Source organism: Arvicanthis niloticus, chromosome 19 (genome assembly GCF_011762505.2).
Source record: "Arvicanthis niloticus isolate mArvNil1 chromosome 19, mArvNil1.pat.X, whole genome shotgun sequence".
Taxonomy (NCBI): Eukaryota; Metazoa; Chordata; class Mammalia; order Rodentia; family Muridae; genus Arvicanthis; species Arvicanthis niloticus.
The window spans coordinates 6,132,347-6,156,576 of NC_047676.1; the positions used below are offsets into that span (position 1 = coordinate 6,132,347).

At 42.7% G+C, this 24,230-nt stretch overlaps 1 protein-coding gene across 1 annotated transcript in view; it reads left to right on the forward strand.

Moving 5' to 3' along the window:
- The window catches only part of Adcy2 (adenylate cyclase 2), a 358,830-nt gene that overhangs the window by 305,795 nt on the left and 28,805 nt on the right, over positions 1 to 24,230 (forward strand). The window contains exons 16-18 of the mRNA XM_076916127.1: positions 4,368 to 4,487; positions 7,637 to 7,806; positions 18,809 to 18,893. Coding sequence (XP_076772242.1) covers positions 4,368 to 4,487; positions 7,637 to 7,806; positions 18,809 to 18,893 — 375 coding nt within the window. The remainder of the gene's footprint in view (positions 1 to 4,367; positions 4,488 to 7,636; positions 7,807 to 18,808; positions 18,894 to 24,230) is intronic.

Sequence of the window (24,230 nt, forward strand, 5' to 3'; positions counted from 1 at the left end):
GCACAATGCAGTGCCTTTTGGAACACATCTTTACAAACTACTTGATCCCTTCCTTCCAAGCTGTCTACTTTGCATTAGTCCACTGAGGCTGATCCAGGAATGGGCCCACGTGTCTACAAGAACAATAGCTCTTGTGTCTAGTAGGGGTGGCACATGTGTGTATGTGTGCATTTGCTTAAATCACTGGAGGAATTTAAGTGGTTTTTCTGGCAGAAAATTTCATTGGCTAAAAAGTCATAGTCAGCCTCCTCAGATATAATCCCTCTGATCCTTGGGTTCACTCTTAGGACAAGGTAAAGGAGAGTTTTCTTTTTCTATCTTTAAAGTATAATTGTATCACTTTCCCCTCCCCTTTCCTCTCTCTTACTCCTTCTCATATCTCCTGGGTGTGTTAACAAAGGTTTTTTTTGTTGGTGTTGTTCCTAAAAAACTTTATTGTCAGAGATGGATTGATGGCTCATTGGCTAAGAGACCATCCTCTTGCAGATGACCCAATTTTAACTTCTCCAACACACACAGCAATCACAGTCATCCATAACTCTGCTTCCCGAACATCTGACACCCTTTCTGTCTTCTGCATGCACCAGACACGCAAGTGATGCATGTACCTACACACGGGTGAAATACTCAACACAAATTCAAATTAACCTTTCTTAAAATGCACTTGCTATCGAATAAAATGTTACATAAAACACTTGATTTACCACCTTGCCATGTACAAATTCCATAGCATAATTACACTCGAAAAACAATGCAGTCATCTCTACTATCTGGTCCTCCCTTCCCAGCCCTTCTGCAACACATCTGCCTTCCTGTCCCTACAGATTTGCCTGTTGCGAATGCTCCAGTGAGTGAAACCGCACACTGATGTCCTTTTGTGTCCAGCTTATCTCACAGAGCACGCTGCCTTCACAATTCTTGTTTTCTCATTGCTGCCATGGCCCTTCTGGAACAAGTGAGCTTCCATTTGTTTCGTTTTCCCAGCCAGTGGCAGGCAGCCCCTTTCAGTGGCTTCTCTAGACTCAACTCCCGTGGTCCTGCTTCCCTGAGATGGGACAATCTGCGAGGGGCGGCGGCTGTGGGTAGCCTCCCTGTGCTGCTGCTGTGGAAATGGTCCACAGTGCATGGAGGCTCTGCACAGATTTCGCTCACTTGTGCTTTTTTTTTCTTTCCAAGCCTGAATTTTAACAGTTCTGAGAATGTCCAGATCAGTTGTATATAAAATGACCTCAGAGATTTTACCAGGATGCCCAAAGCATTCCATATTCATCTATGTGATATGAAATAGCTTTTAAAAAAAAAACAGTTATCCATAGTCTTTGTCAGATATAAGGGTTCAGTATCAAATTACAAATGGCTTTGTTTTGTTCTCTCATGAGTGTCCAGCAGGCTGTCTAGAATCATGTGTAGAAAAGCTGGATAATTTATTTTAAAAAGGAGGGGGCATGAGTTTGAAAGAGAGAAAGAGAAGTGTTTGGGTGGTGCTTGGGGAGAAAAAGGGGGGAAAAGGCGTGATTATATTATAATCTCAAAAAACAAAAGAGATAAAGAAAGCTGGAGAGCCCTGCCATTGTTGGTGTCGACACTGGTAATGTTATTACCTGCCAGCCCACGTCATGAAGCGAGAAACTGCCAAGAGATCAAACACAAACTTGTGACTCATTCAGGCAAGAGTTAACTGAAGTCAACCAGTAAAGGACTTGGACTTCTAATTCCAAACGAATGACAATCGATGGCATCACCAGGCCCAGGTCGCCATGCCAAATCCTGTGTTCACAGTTAACAGTACTTGGAAAACATGCTTCTGATTGAGATTAAATTGCTGGGAAGTGTAAAATTTGAAAGAAAAGCCCCATATTCATGGCATTCTTAGCACTCAATGAGACTATCTTCTTCTAGGCAATACACACTTTACAGTTATTACCAAGGCTTCAGAAATTAGAGTGCTCAGCAAAGAGTCCCCTAGATGATCATGATGTGGGCATTCATTCTGTGAGAAGTGAGATATGGCTGGCCATGAAAGAATGGGGAAGAGCATCTTGCTCTGGGGACACTATGTTCAGGAACCATTCTTGCATACAATGATTGGCATCTTCTATTGGTTTTTATAAAGTTCATTTTTATTTTATGTGTATGAATGTCCACATGTACATGTGGGTATCACATGCCCACAGAGAGCAAAGAAGGGTATCCAGTACCTCTGGAACTAGAATTATGGACAATCACATGTCCCCAGGCTTGCTAGGAACAAAACCTAGGTCTTCTGCAATAGCAGCAACTGCTCTTAACTGCTGAGCCTGCTCCAGAGCCCCCACATTTTCTACTGATCTTCAAGTTCATAGCATTGTGTTTATGTATAGCATCCTGGCAAGGACATGGTCCTCCTAGAGGCAGTCGCAACCTACACAGCATGAACACAGCACACATATTTTTTATTGTTGGTCTTCCTGGTGATGTGATTAAGACATTCTGTTAATTATTTTAAAAATCCTGGGTTCCTGAAACTCGACTTGGCAGTATCCCCTCAAAACTAAAGGGCTCCTTTTTTCTTTTCTGTGACCTTCTGTGTTTAAATTAATTGCATTTAGGATTGGTCAAATCTAAATCTGCAATGCTTGACAGCATAGTGTATGTCAAGTAATCTTTTCATTCAGTTTTCTTCCTGATATAATTTTTCCAAAAAAAAAATTAACAGAAGTATCGGTCAACTAGAGATCATGGATTTTGACATGAGTTATTTAGCAGAAGATAAAGATATCTGTGTTTCATTAACTTTTAAATATGTTTTATTTATAATAGATAAAAACATTATATCAAGCATCATTGTTGGAAAGAAAAGACATGCTATCCAAACTATCAAAAATGCACATTTTTCCTGTCTACTTGAGTGAATTAATCTAGAGAGCTGACAACTGCACCATCAAAACATGTAAACTGGTAAACAGAAGCATCCATGAGAAAATACAGGGAAGGCTTACATTTCATCCTTGAATGTGAATGTTTAGCACTACGTTGAACACACAGTCTAGATTTACAGATTAATTTCGTCCTACAAAGAGAAGCTTTCAAGAGTCATGATTTTCTAGTTCATCTTTCCAGAATATGTCTAATATTCCCAGTCATGTGGCAGAAAAGTGATCAGTGGTCACTGGGGCAGTCTGTGTTATATCTTTTCTAGGAGAAAGAGGGAGTTGGTTCTGCCTTTCAAACAGGTTGGCCCTTTGCTTCTGGATACTGATCTGAATGCTTATTGTTAACCCCACCTGTCTTTCTAAGAGCTCAAGTTTGTAGCCTCTCACCCACCATCTGAGAGGCCAAATGCTCACAAATAATGCATGCAAATACAGGAAGGGTGATATGTAAAAGGAGCTAAGGTGGGAGGGATACCGAGAGGAAGAAAAGGAGTAAGGAGAGGAGGAGAAGAAGGAGAGGAGAAGCAAGGTGATGAGAGAGAGAAAGAGAGAAAAAGGAAGGGGAGGATATGGAGGCAGATGTTCACATGTCTCCACCAGTCAAAGATAGTTGATATATCTAGGTTGGGTATTAGGTTACACTTCTGATTGAGCATTACCAAACTTATAAAGCCTTTAATTAACATTTTTAAAAAGTGTATACAAGCAAAAAGGAAAAGGGGGCATGGGATAGGGGTTTTCTGGGGGGGGGGATGGGGAAAGGAGATGGCATCTGAATGTAAATAAAATATCCAATAAAAAAAAACTTTTCACAATAAAAATATATGTGACAAAAAAATAAAATAAAAGCATGTGGCATACTTGCAAAATAATAATAATGTATGCAAATGTGCCTATATGCAAATAAAGTGGCTGTATGCAAATAAAGTGGCTGTATGCAAATATAGCTATAGGCAAATGTGCCTATAGGTCAATATGGCGGCTATAGGCAACTGTGGCTATAGGTCAATATGGCTGTTGGCAATTGTGGCTATAGCCAGCTGCCTTTGTTTCTGTCTATTGACTCATTGACTGTTTGTATCAAGATGGCAAAGACTGAAGTCAATTCTGGCATCTCTGATTCTGTGAGGGAGGGTTGAATATCTGTGTATGTGATGGTATTGGCTTAGCCAGCCTTCCTGTGCTGGGTGCATTTTAACCTAACATTTAAATCAGTTGCTTCTGTTTTCATCGACAGCAGTCTTGAAGCCCTAGAGTTTCTGTATTGAAGGAGTAGTACTGTAAAGGTTCCTTACTTAAGAAGCTAAGAGCTGTCATCACTGGTAGAGACCAGTACTGTTCACTGACTGCACGTGAGAAGAACAGTCAGTAATAAGTGCTGCTATCTCCTGTTACTTGTTTCATCCAATCTCTAATAATTTGCTGAAAAGAAAAAAAAACACATTTCTTTTTCAGTTTTTCCTGAGCAACTCTGCGGAGACAACCCTTCCGACTGCCAATACATCAAATGCAAACGTTTCTGTCCCAGATAACCAGGCAGCGATTCTTCATGCACGAAACTTGTTTTTCCTCCCGGTAAGAAAGTTGCACCCAACGGTGCTTTGCTGTTTGCCTGTGATGTCAGCCTAAGCGGTGCAAGGTCATTGGTCTCAGACAACACCTCAGGTAGCCTTTCATCCCAATCATGAGTCCTTGGAAAGCAGGCTGTCAAGAAGCCCTACGCTGGTATGTCCCACCTATGTATAAACCACATGAGAGACTCTGGAGGTCAAAAGGCCAAAAGATCTGGACAGTACCTTGGATTCTGCCTTAACAGATTCACCTATGGGAGAAACAAGGAAACTATTTGTGAGTTTTTGCAAGACCACATATCTCTAAATCCATATTATAGGAAGTCTAAGAACGAAGAAAATGGGGAAGATTTGGGAAAGAAGGGCCCAGTTACTACTGGCCAGGACATAACTCTTTTTAACAGTAACTTTAATAATTAAAAAAGTTGCAACAATAACAAAATAATTTGTCAAAATATTTAGTATCTTAAACACAAAAACACATGAATTCTTTACACTGAAAGCTCAAGTTTATGAGTTAATTTTAAAGGTTGAACAGTTTGCCCACAGAGGCTTTTGGTCCTAGTGTTTACATAATAAAAGAGAAAAACTAAAAGTGGGAAAAAACAATTTTTTAACATTCATTTCATAATAACCATACAGTAGAATTAAACTCAGCCTTTAAATGGGATGTTTAAAAAAACATTCAGTGGGGCTGGAGAGATGGCTCAGGGTTATGAGCACTGACTGCTTTTCCAGAGGTCCTGAGTTCAACTCCCAGCAACCATATGGTGGCTCACAACCATCTATAACGGGATCTGATGCCCTCTTCTGGTGTGTATGAAGACAGCTGCAGTGTACTCACATATGTAAAATAAATAAATCTTTAAAAAAGTAAAAATCTGGTTTCAAAAAACATTTAGTAACATACATTTATAGTAAGTTACTAAAAAGTATTATTTAAAGCTATCTCAAGAAATACATACACAATTTCTTAAAATAATACCTGTAACAAATTATGTAGAAAGCACAGAAAGACACTTAGTCGATTGTTAGTATTGGATAACTGTGGATACTGGGGACTATACACACCCTTATTTTTACGTGTGTTGTTTTGTATACTTCTAATTTTAACAGCACATGTTTCTGGCTGATAACTTTCATAAAACAACAATAAAACCCTTTTTAAATTACCACTTATAAAGGCTGCCAGGCTTTATAAACAATGACAAAATTTTAATACCCCTATTAAAAAAAAACATAAATTTTATGTAGCTTCAGGCCAGGCACTGTTTTGAACTCTCTCTGTGTTGTATATAGTCTCGATGGAAACTCTCTGTGTGTTGTACATAGTCTCCATGGAAACTCTCTGTGTGTTGTATATAGTCGTCTCCATGGAAACTCTCTGTGTGTTGTATATAACCACCACAGAAATTCTCTGTGTGTTGTATATAATCTCCCTGAGAGTTCTCTGAGGTGGTTGGTGTTATTTCCTTTAAGTGGCAGAAAGATGTAGGACTTCCTTTGTTGTTGAAATGGGCTGTTGTAAGAATCAGATAGGCCAGGAACCCCAGGTAGGCACCCGGCCATATTCAACTCTTAGGGTGGCCTCGCAGCTCTGAAGAGCAGCTTGGGGTCCCTGTGTTACCTGAGCAAGGAACCACCAGGCTGTAAGTCAGCACCTCATGGGCTCTTCCTGTAAAGACCCGATTTTCATTTTGCTTTGTTCATTTGATTTCTAACCTTCTATACTGCCATACTTTTGTGAACAATAACAAAGGTGGATCACCAAAACTAAAAAAAAAAGAACTGATTAAAAACTAGCATTATGTGAGCCCTTATTTTGTTAGTTTCAAATGAACCAAATTAATTCTATCAAATTACTATCAGCATTCTGTTCAGGTCTCCTGGGGCTGACCACAGAATTGTTAGTTCATCAAGGGGCTAGCCTAGGCAAGAAATGCAAAAGTGTATTATATCTATGTGTCCTCAGAAGCCCCAAGGCTTACTTAACAACCTATCTAAGATGTAATCAGGACCTCACTACTTAAGTGTTCACGTTTCTCTTATGTCTTTTCTCCACTCTGGCCTGAATAAGTGTATCATGGCCCTCTGTGCCTTTCTGGGTTTTGTGGTCATCAGAGCAATGGAGACCTGACATTGAGTAATCACTGATGAGTGCTTCCCACGCTCCTGGTCTCACAAGATGACTGCCATTGTAGGTGGAGATTGGCTGCCTGGCAACCATGCCAGGAAAACTGTAACTTCTGCTACAGCAACCGAGTTGTATCATTGGGTTGGAATTTCTGTCTCCTTTGAAAACAGGAGTGCGAGATTCAGGTTCTCTGGAGTAAAACATTTGCCCTATGCCTGTACAATGCCTCCACTCAGTGGAGCACCCTGTTACAAAGCAGAGCCTGGTTCTGCGGCCACTATGACTTTTTTTTCTTCTGTGGGAACAGGATTCACAAGTTAAAATCAGTAACCTCCCATGTAGCCTCATGGGGATGGTCTAGCTAAAGCATGAGTTCTCAAGTGGTTCATCACTGTGATGAAATCACAAGTGGATACCTTATGAACCAGTCCAGTCCACTGAGCTGAGACACTCACCCTTTCCATACTCTCCACCCTGGGAATGCTGGAAGAGAAATCCAGCTCCATATTCTTAAAATCTCCAGGATGCAGCAACAGAAAAGATTCAGAAATGTTGACCTTTTCCTTTGGCAAGTCTGTCTCTTGGCCGTAGGGCTTGGATTCTGGGCTTCCTGCATCTGTTCTTTATATGTAAGAATGCTATCATGACCCTGACTGTACAGTAATGATGTCAATAGCCAAAAATCACTGCATTGATAGTGAGCGGTGGAAGTATGGCTGAATCCAGGCCTCTCCAGTGCCTGCTACATATGATAGACAAAGGAGATGATCAGGGAAGTAGGTAGGCTGCCATTTCCTGTGGACTGAGATGCAGTGTGCCAGTGGCCTGAACCTCACAGTTCTCATGAAGCAAACATATTCAGGTACAAGGTATCAGATCAGAAGGTGGAGATGTGCACCCGCCTCCTCAGCCAGCTTTCATGTTGACCATACTTGTTGGATGGTGTCCCCAGATTGAACTGGTTAGGGTTTCCTAGCAATCCTAAACACTTGTCTTTCCATCCTATCTTCCCGTCTCAGTACTTCATATACAGCTGCATCCTGGGCTTGATCTCCTGCTCCGTTTTCCTGAGGGTGAACTACGAGTTGAAAATGTTAATCATGATGGTGGCACTTGTGGGCTACAACACCATTCTGCTCCACACTCATGCCCATGTCCTGGATGCGTACAGCCAGGTCCTGTTTCAGAGGTGAGTGGACCCCCCTCTGTAGCTGGTCATCCTTACCTCATTTTTGGCAGTCCTGATCCTGTGGTGAAAATTATCAAAGTTTCTGCTGTTGGTAATCGCCATGAGAGTCTCTTTGAAATGATGGCTCAAGAAGGTAAGCTGAGTTTTCATTGTTGATGACATAGACTATGTCTTGAGAAATGCATGTAGTGAGTATGACGTACTTTAGAGAGAGGATTTGTATAATATGAAACTTCTTCCTTGTCCACCCATCCCATCCCCCCTCCTCCCCTGTCTCTCTCTGTCTAGGCTGGACTTGAACTCCTAAACTAAAATGATGCTCACACTTCAGCCATTTCAATGGCTAACACAGCAGAACTGATAGGTAGCATCATGCCCAGCTTAGCAGCATTCTAGAGGGCCTGTCTTGGCCCTATTAACACTTTGACAAGGGCTGTTCTCTGCTGCAGGGTTGTAATATACATTATATACATATACATTTACATATATACATATACATCATATACATATGGTGTGGTGTCTAGAGACATTCAGTGTCTTCATCTCTCTGCACACCAGTCACAACTATCCCATTAGCAGCTCACAGCAACCAAACAGAAATCACCAGATCTTCCCAGGAGAGAGATTTGAAGGCAAAATGTCATCTAGTTCAGAAGAAAAGGTACCAATGAAAATAAGTAGATATTTTCACAAGTTATGGTGTAAAGATTCTTTATAGAATTCCCTCAAATACCACTGTGTAGAGGGAAAAGGTCAAACCTAGAAACTTTTTTTTTAGCTTTGTGAAAAATCCAATTCCCAAGACAAACACAATCCTGTTGACTTTTCCAGCCTCAGGACCAGATGCAGAAAAACATCCTAGCAGAAGGATCTTAGCACTGTTATCACACGCAAGCATCTATTGGTTGATGAAGTCATGTTTGGGAATTTTTTTCTGTTATCAAATTGCTTCCAGAAGTTTCTAAACTTGAAAGAGAGCATTTTAATTATCATACTATCCATTTCACATCTCAATAGCAAGTTGTTTCCATCAGACACTGGTTTATATACATATCAGGAATTTTCTATGAATTCTCTGCCATTTCCTCCATCACTTCCCAATTTTTTTTTCAGGATGGTATGTATGGTCTAAGACAGGCCTTGTACATTCCTAGCAAGTGCTCTACCAGTGAGCTATATTTCTAGTTCTTTCTATTCTGTCCATTTTTAATATAGAGAGTCCTCAAACACATGCATAGAAATGTTGACCCAGAAAGATGGTTCTGTTGATAATGTGTAGCCACTTCTCCACGTCTGCAACGTGGCCGCCTCACCAGACATTTCTTATCAACACAGATGCTTTCAGAAATGTGGTGACAGCCATCCTCATCACCTAATTTAATTCCCACCCGTCTCCATGCTGTGAAACCCGATAATCTGTAATCAAGCTGAGGACATAAAGTAGCAGAAATGCATAACTGTATTAGCGCAATGTTATTATTCCTTAGCCAAGATGAGAATGAAACCAGAAGTTAATTTTCCTATAAATTCTTAAAATCCCCAGCGAAGCATGCTTTATTATATCTCTACCATATCCAGCGAGTCTGCATCACTTTCCTAAATCAATGCAGCATTGCTGATTTTTGCATACAGCTGATGGGCCTATTAAATTTTCCTCTATTAAATTTAAAGTGCTGTGATACATTATACATTTGAAGCAAAAGGGGAAATCAGATTATAAAGCTTTTGATGGGGACATTACTGTTCCTGGGGATGGAATAAGCCCATGAAGAGACACAATCTCCAAGAGGCCCCAGCAGTGGCACAATAATTGCTAGGTACTTGTGCTAATCTTTGCCCTGCTCAAGACATGCTTTGGAATTCCAGTGACTTCACCCCTACATGGATGACTGGTGGATGCAGGCATCCTCTTCAGGGGCTCTGTCCACTGCCCAGCTTGGAACCTCCTTCAGAAGGAGCTGGCTCTTCTTCAGCAGATACCTGTAGGGTCTGGGATGCCTACTTCACCCCCCAAATACATTGCTATGCTGAAGGAGAAGTGTTAGAAACATAGAACAGAAGAGCAAAACTGCCACCAGCTTAATAATGTCCTCTAACACCAGCCTGAGGGAAAGCCAAATAAAAAAACCCTAAGAGTAGTTCAGTGTTGTTCCAACATCTCTAACTCACCCCAACAATTCATGCTTCTCTGCATCCTGAGCTTCCAAAGCTTTGTCTGGATGGTAAAGATCTCCCCACACTTTGCCTAGTTTATAGTCACTGGTAGGATAGGATAGGACAGGACAGGATAGTTATTGGTGCTGATGCGAGAGGAGGACATGTTTGCCAGTATGCTGTACAGTCCTGCTGCCTGGAGAGTGCGCATCTTCAAATCCCAGCACACAGCACACAGATGCCCTTCCAGGAGGGAGCTGGCTCAGATGAGCAGCCAAGGCCTTCTGCTGGAGCCAGTGTGCTGCTGCAGTCCACCTGCCTGCATCCCTTTCTAATCCAGTCTTGGGCATCCTATCCTCACCCCATCCTAATTCCAGATTTGCTTGCACACCCTGGCTTGATACCACAGCTTGGCTATGAGATTCAGCATCCTTCCCCTCCAGCGAGGCTTCTGGCCTTGCTTTTCACTGTTCTTGAGTGTTTTCATGGGTCTCACTTCCGTTCCAGCCTTCACTCTGAAGGTATGCCAAAATACACAATAACTCCTGACATGTTTACATCCTGGAAATAAAGGTTGATATTTCTATCCTCAATAAACTGGGTATAGACTTTGATTTACTGTTCTCTCTCTCTCTCTCTCTCTCTCTCTCTCTCTCTCTCTCTCTCTCTCTATCTATCTATCTCACTCTTGTTCTTTCTCTCTCTCCCCTCCCCCTCTCCCCTCTCCCCTTTCCCTCTCTTCCCCCTCCCTCTCTCCTTCTCTGTTCCTCTCTCCCCCTCTTCTTCTCTCCCCCTCTTCCTCTCTCTGTATGCCTCGCTCTCTGTTTCTCTTTCCCTCTCTCTGTATGTCTCTCTCTCTCTCTCTCTCTCTCTCTCTCTCTCTCTCACACACACACACACACACACACACACACACATACACACAGGAGAAAGAGAGAGAGAGAGAGAGAGAGAGAGAGAGAGAGAGAGTGTCAATTAATCGTGTGGGCTTTAATTCCCTCAAATCAAACAAAACAGACCCAGGAACCCTGCTGTGCCTATAACAGTGCCTGACACTGGGGCTGAATAAATAAAATACAAATACAGTCAGGATACATTCCAAGCAATATGAAGCCTGCAAACATTGGTAATAATGAAGACTCCCGCTCAGCTACTTCCCGCCTCTGCAGCTCTTCAAGGTCAGGTTACCCAATAGAGTGTATGGAGAAAGGCCATCTCTATTTAAAGACAGTGCCAACAAATGAATGCAGTTTGCATGATGTGTGGCTAACCAGCATGGTTCATCGTGGTTTGGTGAATAAGTAGCCTTTCCTAAGCCAACTTTGACACTGATCATAGCCAAGGTCTGTACAAGACAGCCCAAATTGATGGACTCCTCCCCATCTTCTTCTGAGTTTTCTTTTTCAAGAAAGCAGACGTGTGCAATAGAGAAGCTTCAGACCATTGAATAATTCATAAAATGACATCAAAGGTGTCATTACCAATTCATGAATGTGGAAAGATCTTTCAGAAGAAAAGTAAGACCGCATGGGGTGAGAGCGCTGTTAACAATCCATTGTGACGGGACACTGTCATCCCGACACTGGCAACATGCTTCTTCTGTATCACCTCATGGTGAAGGATGTGTTCTGAAGGTGCAGACGGAATTGTTCCCATATCTCTGAGTTTATTCAACAGCCCTACATGCTGTCTGTGAGGATGTGGCCATGCCAGTTCCTAAACAAGAACCTGGGCACTTTTTCCCACAGTTCTTAGCCAATGCTGCTGGGCCACTAAGCATCCATTCTTCAAGATGATGTTAAAGGCAGTGACAGCTGGGGGAAGTGCCTGTGCCTCTGTACTTCCCATGGTGCAGGCTGGCTGTAGAATCTACAAAGTACCATCGGGTTTCTTATGAGCATCTTCTCTTGAAAATTGACAAGCCTCAAGATGTAAGAGTTTCATGTGATGTGCCCCAGGCACTAGGTAACCCCTCTGGAAGGCCAGACATGTCTCTTTATTTTTGGAAAGTCATTAAGAATGAAGAGTTCCAAGAAAGGAGCCATGAGGGAGTTCTGTAGAGTCAGCCACTGTAGCAAGGAGCGTGGAGTAAAAGGAATGCTTTGAGGATGGCACAGCACATGAATGCGTAATCAGCAGACATATCCAGAGCTTAGCATCTTCCATAAGTCTGGACTGTGATCTATAGTAGGTTCACTTTCCCAACTTCAACATCAGCTCCTTCTCCCAGATACTGGTGTAGGGGCTCAGAGCAGCAGGCATCACTAAGAGGCAAGAGCCCAGACCCTCCAGGTGGAATGTCTCTGTTCCCCTCATCTTTCCTGCATCTCCTGAGAACTGTAATGTCTGCAAGCTGTCAAACTGTGATATGTTTTGTTCACCTTGTAATCCCCTGATGATGCTAAACTAGTTGGCAGTAGAGTGAAAGAGCTGAGGACTTTATCATTCAGAAAAGAAGGGAGAACTGCACATCTGCTCCCTCTGTAGATAGTGGTGGGTGTTCAAAACACCTACAGTCTATTTAAGGTTGTCTTTCTTTTCATTAGAATGTGTTCTAATTATCCATTCTCTCATAAGATGTCCAAGCAAATTTTGCAATTGCTTTAAATTACTTTGAGTTTTGATATCTCAACTTCCCCAGTCTTGCCCATTTCTCTGTCTTCTTCCAAAGGTAAGAAACATACACTATGCTGTCTCATGCCCTCCATCAGCAGTGTAGGGAAGACAGCCTAGCTGTCCAAACTCTGCCACAGCTTCCTTCTGTGGAATGAAGCCATCTTTGTCCACATGAAGCAGATCACAGCTTGGTTTAAACTGTCCTGAAAACATTCTATTTTTTAAGCTTGTTTTATTTGAGTGAAGGATAGGGAACCATGCCTGTTGCCACAGATTCTACAGAATAGGATTCTGGGAGTCCACTCTTCAAATTGGATGCTGAGTCTGTACACAGCTCATGGCATCAGGTCCCATTGCATGCATCTGCCTTCTACTCAGTGTCTAGGCTCTACACTGACAACCCAGAACTGCACTAACTGGGGTCCAGAACTGTGCTCTGCCAACGCCTCTCCAGAAAGTTTTTATCCCTTCTGACCTGTAGCCACTTTCATGGCACTCCCAAAATATGCCTTATTTCCTTGGCCCAGTTAGCAGTGGTATAATATTTTGTCACTCTGAAAGGTTCTCAAGTCTTGAGCCGCCTACCCCCTGAATAACATAAGGCCTGTGACTTGGCACCACTTATAGGGAATGCTGCAGCCCTAGATGAATTGTCCTCATTATGCTTCCTACCAGATATTGGCACACCTAGATAAAGTCACTGGGAACTCAGGATGAGGAGTAGCATCCAAAGAGAACAGTCATGGTCATACATAGCCAGGATACCACCTACCTGAGACAGCTGGCCAACACTGTAAAGGACCACCATATGTATCCTCCAGTGTCTGTCCCTCACATCCAGATGACATGAAGGTGATCTGACAGATCACTGGCTGTCTTTTTTCATTTGAATCCAGCATATTTTCTCAGCTGCTTTTTTCCATTTGGTTCTGGGTATTGTCGACTTCTGACTCCATCCTTTGCTTCATGGCCTGTCCTGAGCAAGGGGCAGTGAGCAGATTCACCCTCATGACATCAATGTGAAAAGCTTTTATTTTTGCCTAATTTGGCATTAAAGCTTCCTGAGGACTCAAAAGCCTTTTGTCACCAAAGCCAGATAGATGTGCCCTAATGCAATGGTATAGGAAAGAGAAGGCCAACAGACTAAACGCCAAAAGAGAAGTCAGCTGGGAGCCCTGAAGGCTGTGTGGATAGGTGATGGACAGAGGCATTCTCTCTTTGCTGCTGCTGCTTATGTGTGTGTGTGTGTGTGTGTGTGTGTGTGTGTGTGTGTGTGTGTGTATACACACGAGTGTGTGTTGCTGGACAGAAATGTAAGATCTTGCAGTTGCTAAACTCTCTACCACTGAGCTACACCCCTGGCCCACTGGCCTCTTCTTTATGAGCCATAGGCTGCTGATTATAGACTTAAGGAGAAGACCTCTGAGTTATCCCAGACACCAGTGACCTGAAAATACATTATCTTAGTTTGTGTGTGGTTCATAGCACAACAGAAATTGGGTTCTTCAAAGGTATTTTTTAAATAGATTGTCATCTAAGAAAAATGTTTTAAAATTACATATTATTTATTTTTATATGTATGAGTAGTTCACTCTCATATATGTATGTTTTATGACCTAATACCTGTAGAGGTCAGAAGAGGGTGTCAGAAAGATCCTCATGAGCCACTGTGTGGGTGTCAGGAACTGTACCCAGGTCCTCTGCCAGAGCAGTACGTGCTCTTGACTGCTGAGACATCTCTCTAGCCCTCAAGATATGAAGTTTTTAGAAGTAATGATGTTAAGTAGTTTATCAGTGTAACCTTTCTTGGCCTGGTGTGCCTGAGCCAGGCTCCTGATGTCCCTAACACTCAAAGGTCACAAAGACCAACCTGAGACAGTGGCTTTGAAGTTGTGTCTCAGATGAATGAAAATCAAAGACAAGGACTCTTCTGCAGCAGAAGCAACCTTTATTAAGTAGAATTGCAGAAAAATGAGAAATTGAGGAGACTTGAGAAATCAAGGGCAAGTGAGAGGAACTTCCCAGAGTGCCAAGGTTTCCAAGAGAGGAAAAGCCATTGGACTCCTTGATCTGTACATTTGATACCTACCCAGATAGGGGTGGCTGAAGCCCCTGTCTTTCCACCTCTGATTTCTGCTTTCTTAATGGTTTCCTTGACTACTGACCATCTGCCAGTCACATGCCCAGTGTCACTGCCCTCCAACCTTATGGGTGTCTCAAGGGCTGCCCGGTGTACCAGCCCCTTTGTTCTCATACATACATGATTAACCCATTGCTGTGCCATGCCAGAGAGTTAACACCAAGATGTATCCACAGTCTTTCTTGGTTGCCTCAGATCCTTGTCTATGGGGTGGCCTCATAGGCAGGAGCTTCTGGCTAGAACCAGATTTACAATTTAGTCTGTTACAATTAGTTGCATTAAAAGCAAGGATATAAGTAAGGATAGGAATGTCTTACGTAGGTCATCAAGGATTTCCAGTGGGAGCACATAGTCAGCTGTGGTCACACACCCACAGCCATATCCCTCCTCTTATCGGATTCCAGCCCCTGTCATGTTAACCCTTAATCTTACATGCAACCCCAACCTCTGTTTTCACTACAACCTCTAGGTTGTAGCTTCAGTCTTCAGCAAGGGCACTGTTCTCTCAACTTGTAGGCAGCATCCCCTACATCTGTGAGATAATGTGTTCATACACCCAGATGACTTTTTTTTCTCCCCAGAGTAATAAGAGTATCCTATGTACCGCATCAGAGCCATTTGCCTTCAGGATAGAGACTGGTTCACTAAGGGATTCCTCCATCTGTCTCACCCCAATTATCAGGGTATTTTGTTCATTTGGATTCCTGAGTTCTGAGGGTCAGAATGATTACTAACCAGAAGCTTCAGGCAGATGGTCATATAGCTACATATTAGTGTGTGGCTTCAGGCATGTGTGGGCCCAGAGTCCCCAGAGTCTACCTATGGGGAGAAAGAAAGCAAACATCACCATTAGAAATTAGAAATTTTCATTAGAAATCACTGTTAGAAATGTTTCCAGTTACACTGGCTACATTTTCTGGCTTCATAATTCAGTCATGTTGCTACGTGACACTCTGCCACCAAACTAGAAGAGATCAAAAAGGCTTTATCTTCATGGTGTGTGTGTGTGTGTGTGTGTGTGTGTGTGTGTGTGTGTGTGTGTGTGTGTGTGTGTTTGAGAGAGAGAGAGGTGGAATAGAGAGAAACAAAGAATAAATTGAGTTTGAACTATCATTTTTTGTAAATAGCTGAACCCATTCAATGCTTCAAATTATGACACTGCCCTCCTCAAAGATGCACTGAAATTTAAATTTCAAGGACCTCATAATGTGAGCTTATGAGAAAATAAGACAACCAAAGGTAAAATTAAATAAAATGAGATCAAACAAGAGGAAGGTGGCCTCTAGCCCAAAATGACTGTAGTCCTCTAAGATCACACATGAAGAGACAGATACACAAGTGCTTGAGGTCACCCAGTGATGGTCAAGTCAGACTCTGGAGTGACAATATATGCCATCAAGACAAAGAGCACTGAAGGTGGCCAGCAAGCTGTCAGAAGTCAGAAAGAGATGAGGAAGAGCCTCAGTTTCAGAGGAGTATGACTCCAAGATCAGCTTGACTTCACGCTCAGAGCCTCCAAAACGCTGCAAGAATGCATTTCTGTGGTTTGGAGCCTCTCCATGGAAGGTGCCTGTGCTACAGCTGTAGCAGGAAACCGACAGTGAGTGAAACAGAGGATCTGACTTTCGGGAATACAACAGGACTTTATTTTTTTCTACACCCTTCCTGCCCACCCCATCAACACACTCTTGAACAGCAGAGTAGCCCAAGAATGGATCACTATGTGATTTCAGATTTAAAGGTCCCAGCACCATTTGTCTGCAGAGGTTCTCTCATGAGGAGAGCTAACAATAACCGCTGGCAGTCCGTTTTGCTTACTCAATAAAAGATGTTTTTAGGAGAACATTTTGAGAAAATTCAGTTCTTCCTGAATGGACAGGGAATTTCACAACAGAAAAGGACTTTCTTCCACGTACTGGTGCACAATGTCCTTCAGGCCCTCTGGGTATGGCTTTTTGTAACCTTTATTGGGGTCTGTAGTTTATCACCTCCAAGATCAACAAGGAAAGCCTTGGCTTCTTCCCAGATACTCCATTGGAAGATATGAAAGACAGTTGGGACCATGGTGTCAACCCCTTCCTCTGTGACCTCATTCATGGAGCATTGGTGTGAGGCATCCCCAGAATGGCATCCCCAGTGGCTTGATTATGTGCACTTTCTATGTGTTAAACGGAAACCTAACCAAGGTTCCAAATCCATGAGAGGACCCTGCCTCTGACTCCTTGTCTCTATGTATTTGAGGCTGTTGGTCTCTTACCCAGACATCAAAAGTGAATTGACTCTGGTTTTTTGTCACTGAGAATCTACCACAAAATTCTGACCTGTATGCTTAGCTTTTTATTCTTAGTTTGATTGATGTGCAAGGAAAAGAGGGACGGTCATTTCTGTCTCTGTCCCCTGGCTTACAAAGCTAGGTAACAGGAGCATGCAGAAGTTCAACCTGCACCTTCCAGGGATGGTAGCTGTGCTACGCTGCCCTCTCTAACCACCTATCATTGTGTCTGTATAGTTAACGTAAAGACAGGAAATGAGATTGAAATTATCTGATGTCACCATGGTTATTAGGTATCTGTGGTCCACACCCATTTAAACTGTGCCACCTGTACCCTTCTAGCAATTCTTGGAGAAATAGAGACCTCCTCGTGGTAGATGAGCTCAGCATCTTAACAGGCTCAGCAGGTGTGATCCAGAGGGAAGAACACAAATGCACACCTGCAGGTGTGATCCAGGGGGAAGAGCACAAATGTGCACCTGTCCTTCTGCAGGGTTCTGAGGCTCCAGAGCTTAAGCCACTGTGATCTACCCTTCCTTACTTTTCACACTTTCCTTTTTATGAAATTTGCTGATCTCCAGTTTTTCAATTTTCTAGCCATTTCCTTCCACTGTCACCATACACTTAATACTGAAATCACCAGGGCCATTTGGGGAGAGTATGCTGAGGGTCAGTGAATGTGCTGGGTGTATAAATATGTGACATCGCCCTGCACTTAATACTGAAGTCACCATTTACCATGAGAGTGCCATGGGCACTATGTGGCCAATGTGCCAAGTGTGTAAAATCTGATCCAGAAGATTGGCATGTACATCCCCTTTCACAGATGAGGGTGGTGACATTCGAAAGGACTTCTCCAAAATCCCTTAGCTCACAATTCAAGTCCAGGCGTTCTTACCTCAGAGCCCATTGAGCTACATCAAATGTCAGTATTCCACTTGCCCTTTGAACCTTCAGTGGGAAAAATGGAAATTCACAGAGCGGGATAAATAATGGAGAAAAATCACTACCACCATGTTGTTTGTGTGGCTGTCTGAGAAAATTACCCAGTATTTTTCAGAATTTTCTTATGTTCAAATGTGGGGCCATTGCTTGCCAGAAAATGTAGACCACTGCCAAGGACTGCAGAAGAGGCCTCCTTGCCTTACTGCAGGTGTGCTAAGTTGCTGCCCTGACTGCCAGAGTAAGAAGGGGAGGCCCAGCCCAGCTCAGCAACAAACTGACCGTGGTCACCTGAATCTGAGGGCAGATTAGCAGTGAATGGAATTCCTGCCTCTGTGATACAGGATTACGTCGTAATGTATTAAGAATGTGCATCAGCTAGAGTGTTATATGAAACTGCACCTGTCACAAGTGGGAGACCCTTGTAGAAACTAACTTCCTTATTTCATTTTTATACTTCATACAGTCAATACTTTTAGAAAGTGCTGTTTCTTTCTGAGAGCAATAATGAAAACACCAAAGAAACCATGTATCCAATTACCTCTCTTGATCCCACGAGCCTTAATAGAATGGAGTAGTATTCTACAAGTCTCTCCTTCAATATCTGTCAGAACTCAGTGCAAAGTAAAAGTCTGTGATAATTTGCACATACTTTTATTTACTGTGTCCTCAATATATGGACTTAATTATTTGTGGTTTTTATGCAAATCGGGGTTTGTGGTATATTTGAAACGTGTACTTGGCTGGGATGAAATCCGGAAAATGCACTGGGGATTTGGAAGTTTGTCACTACTGGGATTCTAAGTCTTGTATGCATGTTGTGTGCTGTTGTGATCTGTCTGTCCATCTGTCTGTCTGCCTGCTTGTGTTTTCAATAGACCAGGCATTTGGAAAGACCTGAAGACCATGGGCTCCGTGTCCCTCTCTATATTCTTCATCACGCTACTCGTTCTGGGTAGACAGGTAAGAAGCTTTCGCTCATCTCCTGTGGTGCAGATCTGCATTGTAGCCATGATTGTGTAAAATTTAAAAAAAAAAAATGTTTAAGAATCAGAATCATCTAATCACTTAAGATCAAAGTAGGCAGCCAGGGTATGTGCCAGATATGAAGGCAAAAGTTGTTTTGCCACAGGGGCAAACTTTAGGACAAACTTCAGAACAACTTCTGAACAAAGTTCAGATACAGATATGAATCAATTAATTTCCTATTAAATCTTAAACTACAAATGTGTTGTAGTTGGCAAACAGCTGGAATTATGGGGAACTACTGTGGCACGGGTCTGTCACAGTAAATGGCACAGTTCTTCTGAAAGTTGGTGATTCTGCTTCATTTGCAACCATTTCTCAAAATATGGTTCACGGCTAAAACTTGTGTTTTGTAATGCAAATGAAACTATTGCCCGTTCTTAGGGCCTCTGCCTGCTCCTGGTCTTCCAGGAGAGGCTGTGAATAGTGGAATTTAAGGATTACCATGCTTCTGCCTGTGCACGTAGTCCACCACTAGTGATGAGAAGACTTATCTGAAGTCAGGCATCTCTGTCCCCAGCCTCTGGTTTAAAGCATATGATATTGGCAGTGTGAGGTCAAGTGGATGATTTGGGTTCAGAGGCACCAGTGCTTCTGCATGGGTGCGTTGTGAAGTAAACACATGAACTCGTAGCGAATGCCTACGGACTTATGACTTCCGGTCTTCCTGCTAAGTAGCAATAAACAACTGCACAGTTGGGAAGTCTGTTTTGTTGGCTCGTGTCCCACGTCTGGAACATTCCCCTACTATGACACCGACACAGTATGAGTTGCATGCTTCCCGGGAGCTAGCAGTGTGGCAGTCCCCAGGCTAAGTTAGCCACGCACACCCAAATTCCTGTGCGAGCTTTTCATCTTGTCTCAGCCCCTCAGTGACTGTATCTCTCCATTCTGCATTCTCTGGCTTGCCATCATAACACCCTCTCCACTTTTTGGCTCATTCCCTTTCTGCTTCTCCTGTGACTTGATCATTGGTTGCTCATTTCTCACCACTGAAAAGCTTGCTGCTCTACTTCATGGAACAGCCATGCCCCTATGCTTCCCAGGGTCCCCAACAAGTTACACAGAAAGGAACTGAGCTTCCTTGTGCAATGATGACCCCAGTAGTCGTTCTTCAGAAAATAGCAACCACCCACAAGTCGCCTGCCTCTATGTGCCATGCCATTGATGCTATTTCCAAGTCTCTCTCGTCATGATCACCTCTCAGATCACCTCCCTTCACAGAGCATTTTAAGATGCTGAAATCAAACTGAATCCCACCCAACCCCTATTTTTAATAGAAATAGCATTATTTCTATTAAACATTCAATACCACCGTATTGGCTGGGTTTGTGTGTCAACTTGACACAAGCTGGAGTTATCACAGAGGAAGGCACCTCCCTTGAGGAAATGCCTCCATGAGATCCAGCTGTAAAGCATTTTCTTAATTAGTGATCAAGGGTGGGAGGGCCCATTGTGGGTGGTGCCATCCCTGGGCTGGTAGTCCTGGGTTCCATAAGAAAGCAAGCTGAGCAAGCCAGGGGAAGCAATCCAGTAAGTAACATCCCTCCATGGCCTCTGAATACACTTCTGCCTCCAAGTTCCTGCCCTGTGTGAATTCCAGTCCTGACTTCCTTGAGTGATGAACAGCAATGTGGAAGTGTACGCTGAATAAACCCTTTCCTCCCCAACTTGCTCCTTGGTCATGATGTCTGTGCAGGAATAGAAACCCTGACTAAGACAACCACTATGGAATTGTAGTCAAGGCCAATGACTGACAATTGATTCATTATCCTGTAATAGATTTAAAGCAAATAAGTCAGTGTTCAACATTATGGTTGACCACTGGCATAATTGTGTTAAGGAGTCTTTAAGGGAAGCCATTCGTTTTTGTTCATTTACGTAATGATACATAATCTCCACATCTAGACATATGGATGAGGTGTTGCACCCTAAAGGAGTAGGATGAGACTTCGAAGTCACTTACACAGCCTTCAGCTGTGAATCACACATCTGTACGAGGCACATGGGAAACGCCACGGTGGGCCAGGAGGCCGATCTCCAATCCAGAATCATCACAGGAATGGTGATTCATTACAGTAGAGGCTTCTGGAAAAAAAAAAAAAAAAACATGCCTCCACTCCCTTCCCAAATCACAAATAAGTTACAAATAGCCACTGGTATTTAGAGGAGGTGTCCAAGGGCTGTGGCATCCACGGCCCTGGAGTGACAACTTCCTAGCTGGTTTATTACATAGATATGTAGGATCGATTGCAAGCTACAGTTATTGTGTGGTCTCCTTTTCCCACCACCACCTTCTTTTGAAGCGTCTTCTTTCTGAGCACATCGTAGCCTAAAGATCATTCTAGTTGTATGTCCTTAAGAAAATCATAGACCTAGGCTGGAAAGCATACTCAGGAGTTAATATTATTGGTCTCACAAGAGATTCGGGTTCAGTTTCCATCACATATATGGTGGCTCACAGTCATCCACCCCTCTGGTTCCAGGAGATCCCATGCCACCTTATGGCTTCCATAGACACTAGGCACACACACACACACACACACACACACACACACAGAGTACACATACATATATGTAGGCACAGACACACACATACACATAAAGTAAATACAGCTAATAAAATTAAAGAAAACTTATCCAATATCTTGTACAGATGTACAGTAACACTTGCTGTATTAAAAAAATCTAGTTTATGAGTCTAATTTAGCCTCTGAAGGTCTTGTTTAAAATATGGAAGAAGCCTATGTTTTCTGTTTAAACTTCAGCATGCTGAGTGTCAAGTCTGTGTTCCAAGTGAGGTGCATCCCTATCATGAAGCCAGGTGGTCTCCACAATCCCATAGTGAGACTGATGCCATTCTATTGAGGTGTCTGGGGACTAAAAGTAGCCAAGTCATCTCAAGCCAGGCTCAGCTGTTCTGTGGCCCCTGATTTTGTCCATGCAGACCAATAGGAAGCTCTATGGTTGCTTGGGAACAAATATCTATCAACTATAGATATTGAGTTTGGGAAACGGGCAAAGCATGAAGCTGCCTTGGAACTATGAGTGTGACACTGCACCAAGGATCACAGACACTCTTGACACACACCCCTGCCTGACACAATCTGGGAGATGATGATGATCTGAGGAAAAGAAGTTTACAAAGCAAAGCTGTAGCTCTGAGAGGCTGGGTGGAGCAACCACTATTCTCCTCAGACTGACAAACAGAGTGCTTTCGCTCTTCTCTTCAGCTTCTCCATCCTCACAGTCACATAGGCCATATGGTCACCCTCTCCTGGATGTGTCACATGGTCATCCCCGTGTCTCCGCATCAAATCTCCCTCTCCATTCTCATGTTATCTTACACAGATAACAGCCATTGATTTTATAGTCCAACCTAACCCCAAGACGAGTTCATCCCCAGATCTCCATCAAATATATCAACATATATACTCTATGTTCACATAAGACCATAGTCATGGTTATCAGGAGCCAGGGTTTACAGCTGTCTTTAAGACACTGTTCAATTCATTACAACTGGTTCAAGATGGACACCTTTGATTTTTTTAAACATTTCAACATGAGTTTCTCTTATGGATACTGCTTATACATAGGAAAGAGGATCTGAAGTGGTTTTCATTGCTTGAAAAAGTGGTACAATGGAGAGATGGATTGGTGGATTAATGATATAGATGCTAGAGAGTTGATAGATACATAAGTAGTATAGTTAGATTACATAATTAACATACAGAGAGAGCTGGAGATGTGATAGATGCTGGGGATGGATGATTAGATAGATAGATAGATAGATAGATAGATAGATAGATACACTGATATATTGATGGATGATAGACATGCTACATTTACAAGGAAAACAAGTTTATCACATATTCAAAGTTTTAGACACTCAAGAACAAGGTCCTGCTACCATCTAAGCTGTAGTGAAGGCCATTGTGGCTACATCACATTGTACTGCAGATCTGTGGGTGAGAAAGATTGTACCACAAAACAGGAAGCTATACAGTTCTCCAGTAACTGAAGAATCTCCCATCAAACTGCTCCTCACCTCTTACAGGCTCCGTCACTACTGCCACACTGAAGACCAAATTTCTAACACTTAAACCTTTCGGGGGTTCATGTAAATCATACGCAAACCATAGCATGAAGGTATGTTGGAAAGGTAGAAGATAGATGATAGAGATACAGAGAAAGATATTCGAACAAACTGTCCTAGTCAGGGTTTCTATTCCTGAACAAAACATCATGACCAAGAAGCAAGTTGGAGAAAAGGGTTTATTCAGCTTACACTTCCACATTGCTGTTCATCATCAAAAGAATTCAGGACTGGAACTCAAGCAGGTCAGGAAGCAGGAACTGATGCAGAGGCCATGGAGGGATGTTACTTACTGGCTTGCTTTCTTATAGAACCCAGGACTACCAGCCCAGGAGTGGCACCACCCACAATGGGCCCTCCCATCCTTGATCACTAATTGAGAAAATACCTTCCAGCTGAATCTCATGGAGGCATTTTCTCAGGGAGGATTCTTTCTCTGTGATAACTCCAGCTTGTGTCAAGTTGACACACAAAACCAGCCAGTACACAAACTATCACTTCCATTTGACTGTTTCCCAATTACAGATCTCATTCTAATAGGAGACTAATGCACGTTTGCCTGTGATGCCTGAAGAACCCCTGAGCTAGCCTCTTGCTAGCTGAGCACCTCACAGGAACCTTGAACGTCCAAGCAGGAGGCTTACTGCCCAAGCTGGCTCTTAGGGCGTGGTCTCATTTACCTTCCTGCCTGACTTTGGATTTTCACCTGTGTCTTCTTGATCCCCCACCATGGCTTGCTTCTTCTATTCTGGTTTAAACCAACTACACTGCCCCTTTGCCCTAAAATTCAAAAACATGATGCATTTTCCAAGATAAAGGGATTTTCCCATCAGTACATTACATGATTTCTATTAATATAGTGAGTGAGAAGTTCGACTTTAAATGTAAAGCTCTGAACAGTTCAGAACGCCTCACTGTACGAGGTGACAATAAATGGTTCACTAAGATAGGAAATGTTTCTCAATGCATCACGTATAGTTTGAGTCAAACCAATTAATGAATGGTCATTGTTCTTTCAGGCTGAAGTGTGCATTTATTTTTTTAGAATGCATACTTGTGTATGAGAGGCATGCATGCACATATATGTGTGTGTGTACGCATGCACTATTCCAATTTGCACTGTAATTTGTATAATTAATCAAGCCAGTACTTAGTTTCACTCTCCTTTGCATTTATGC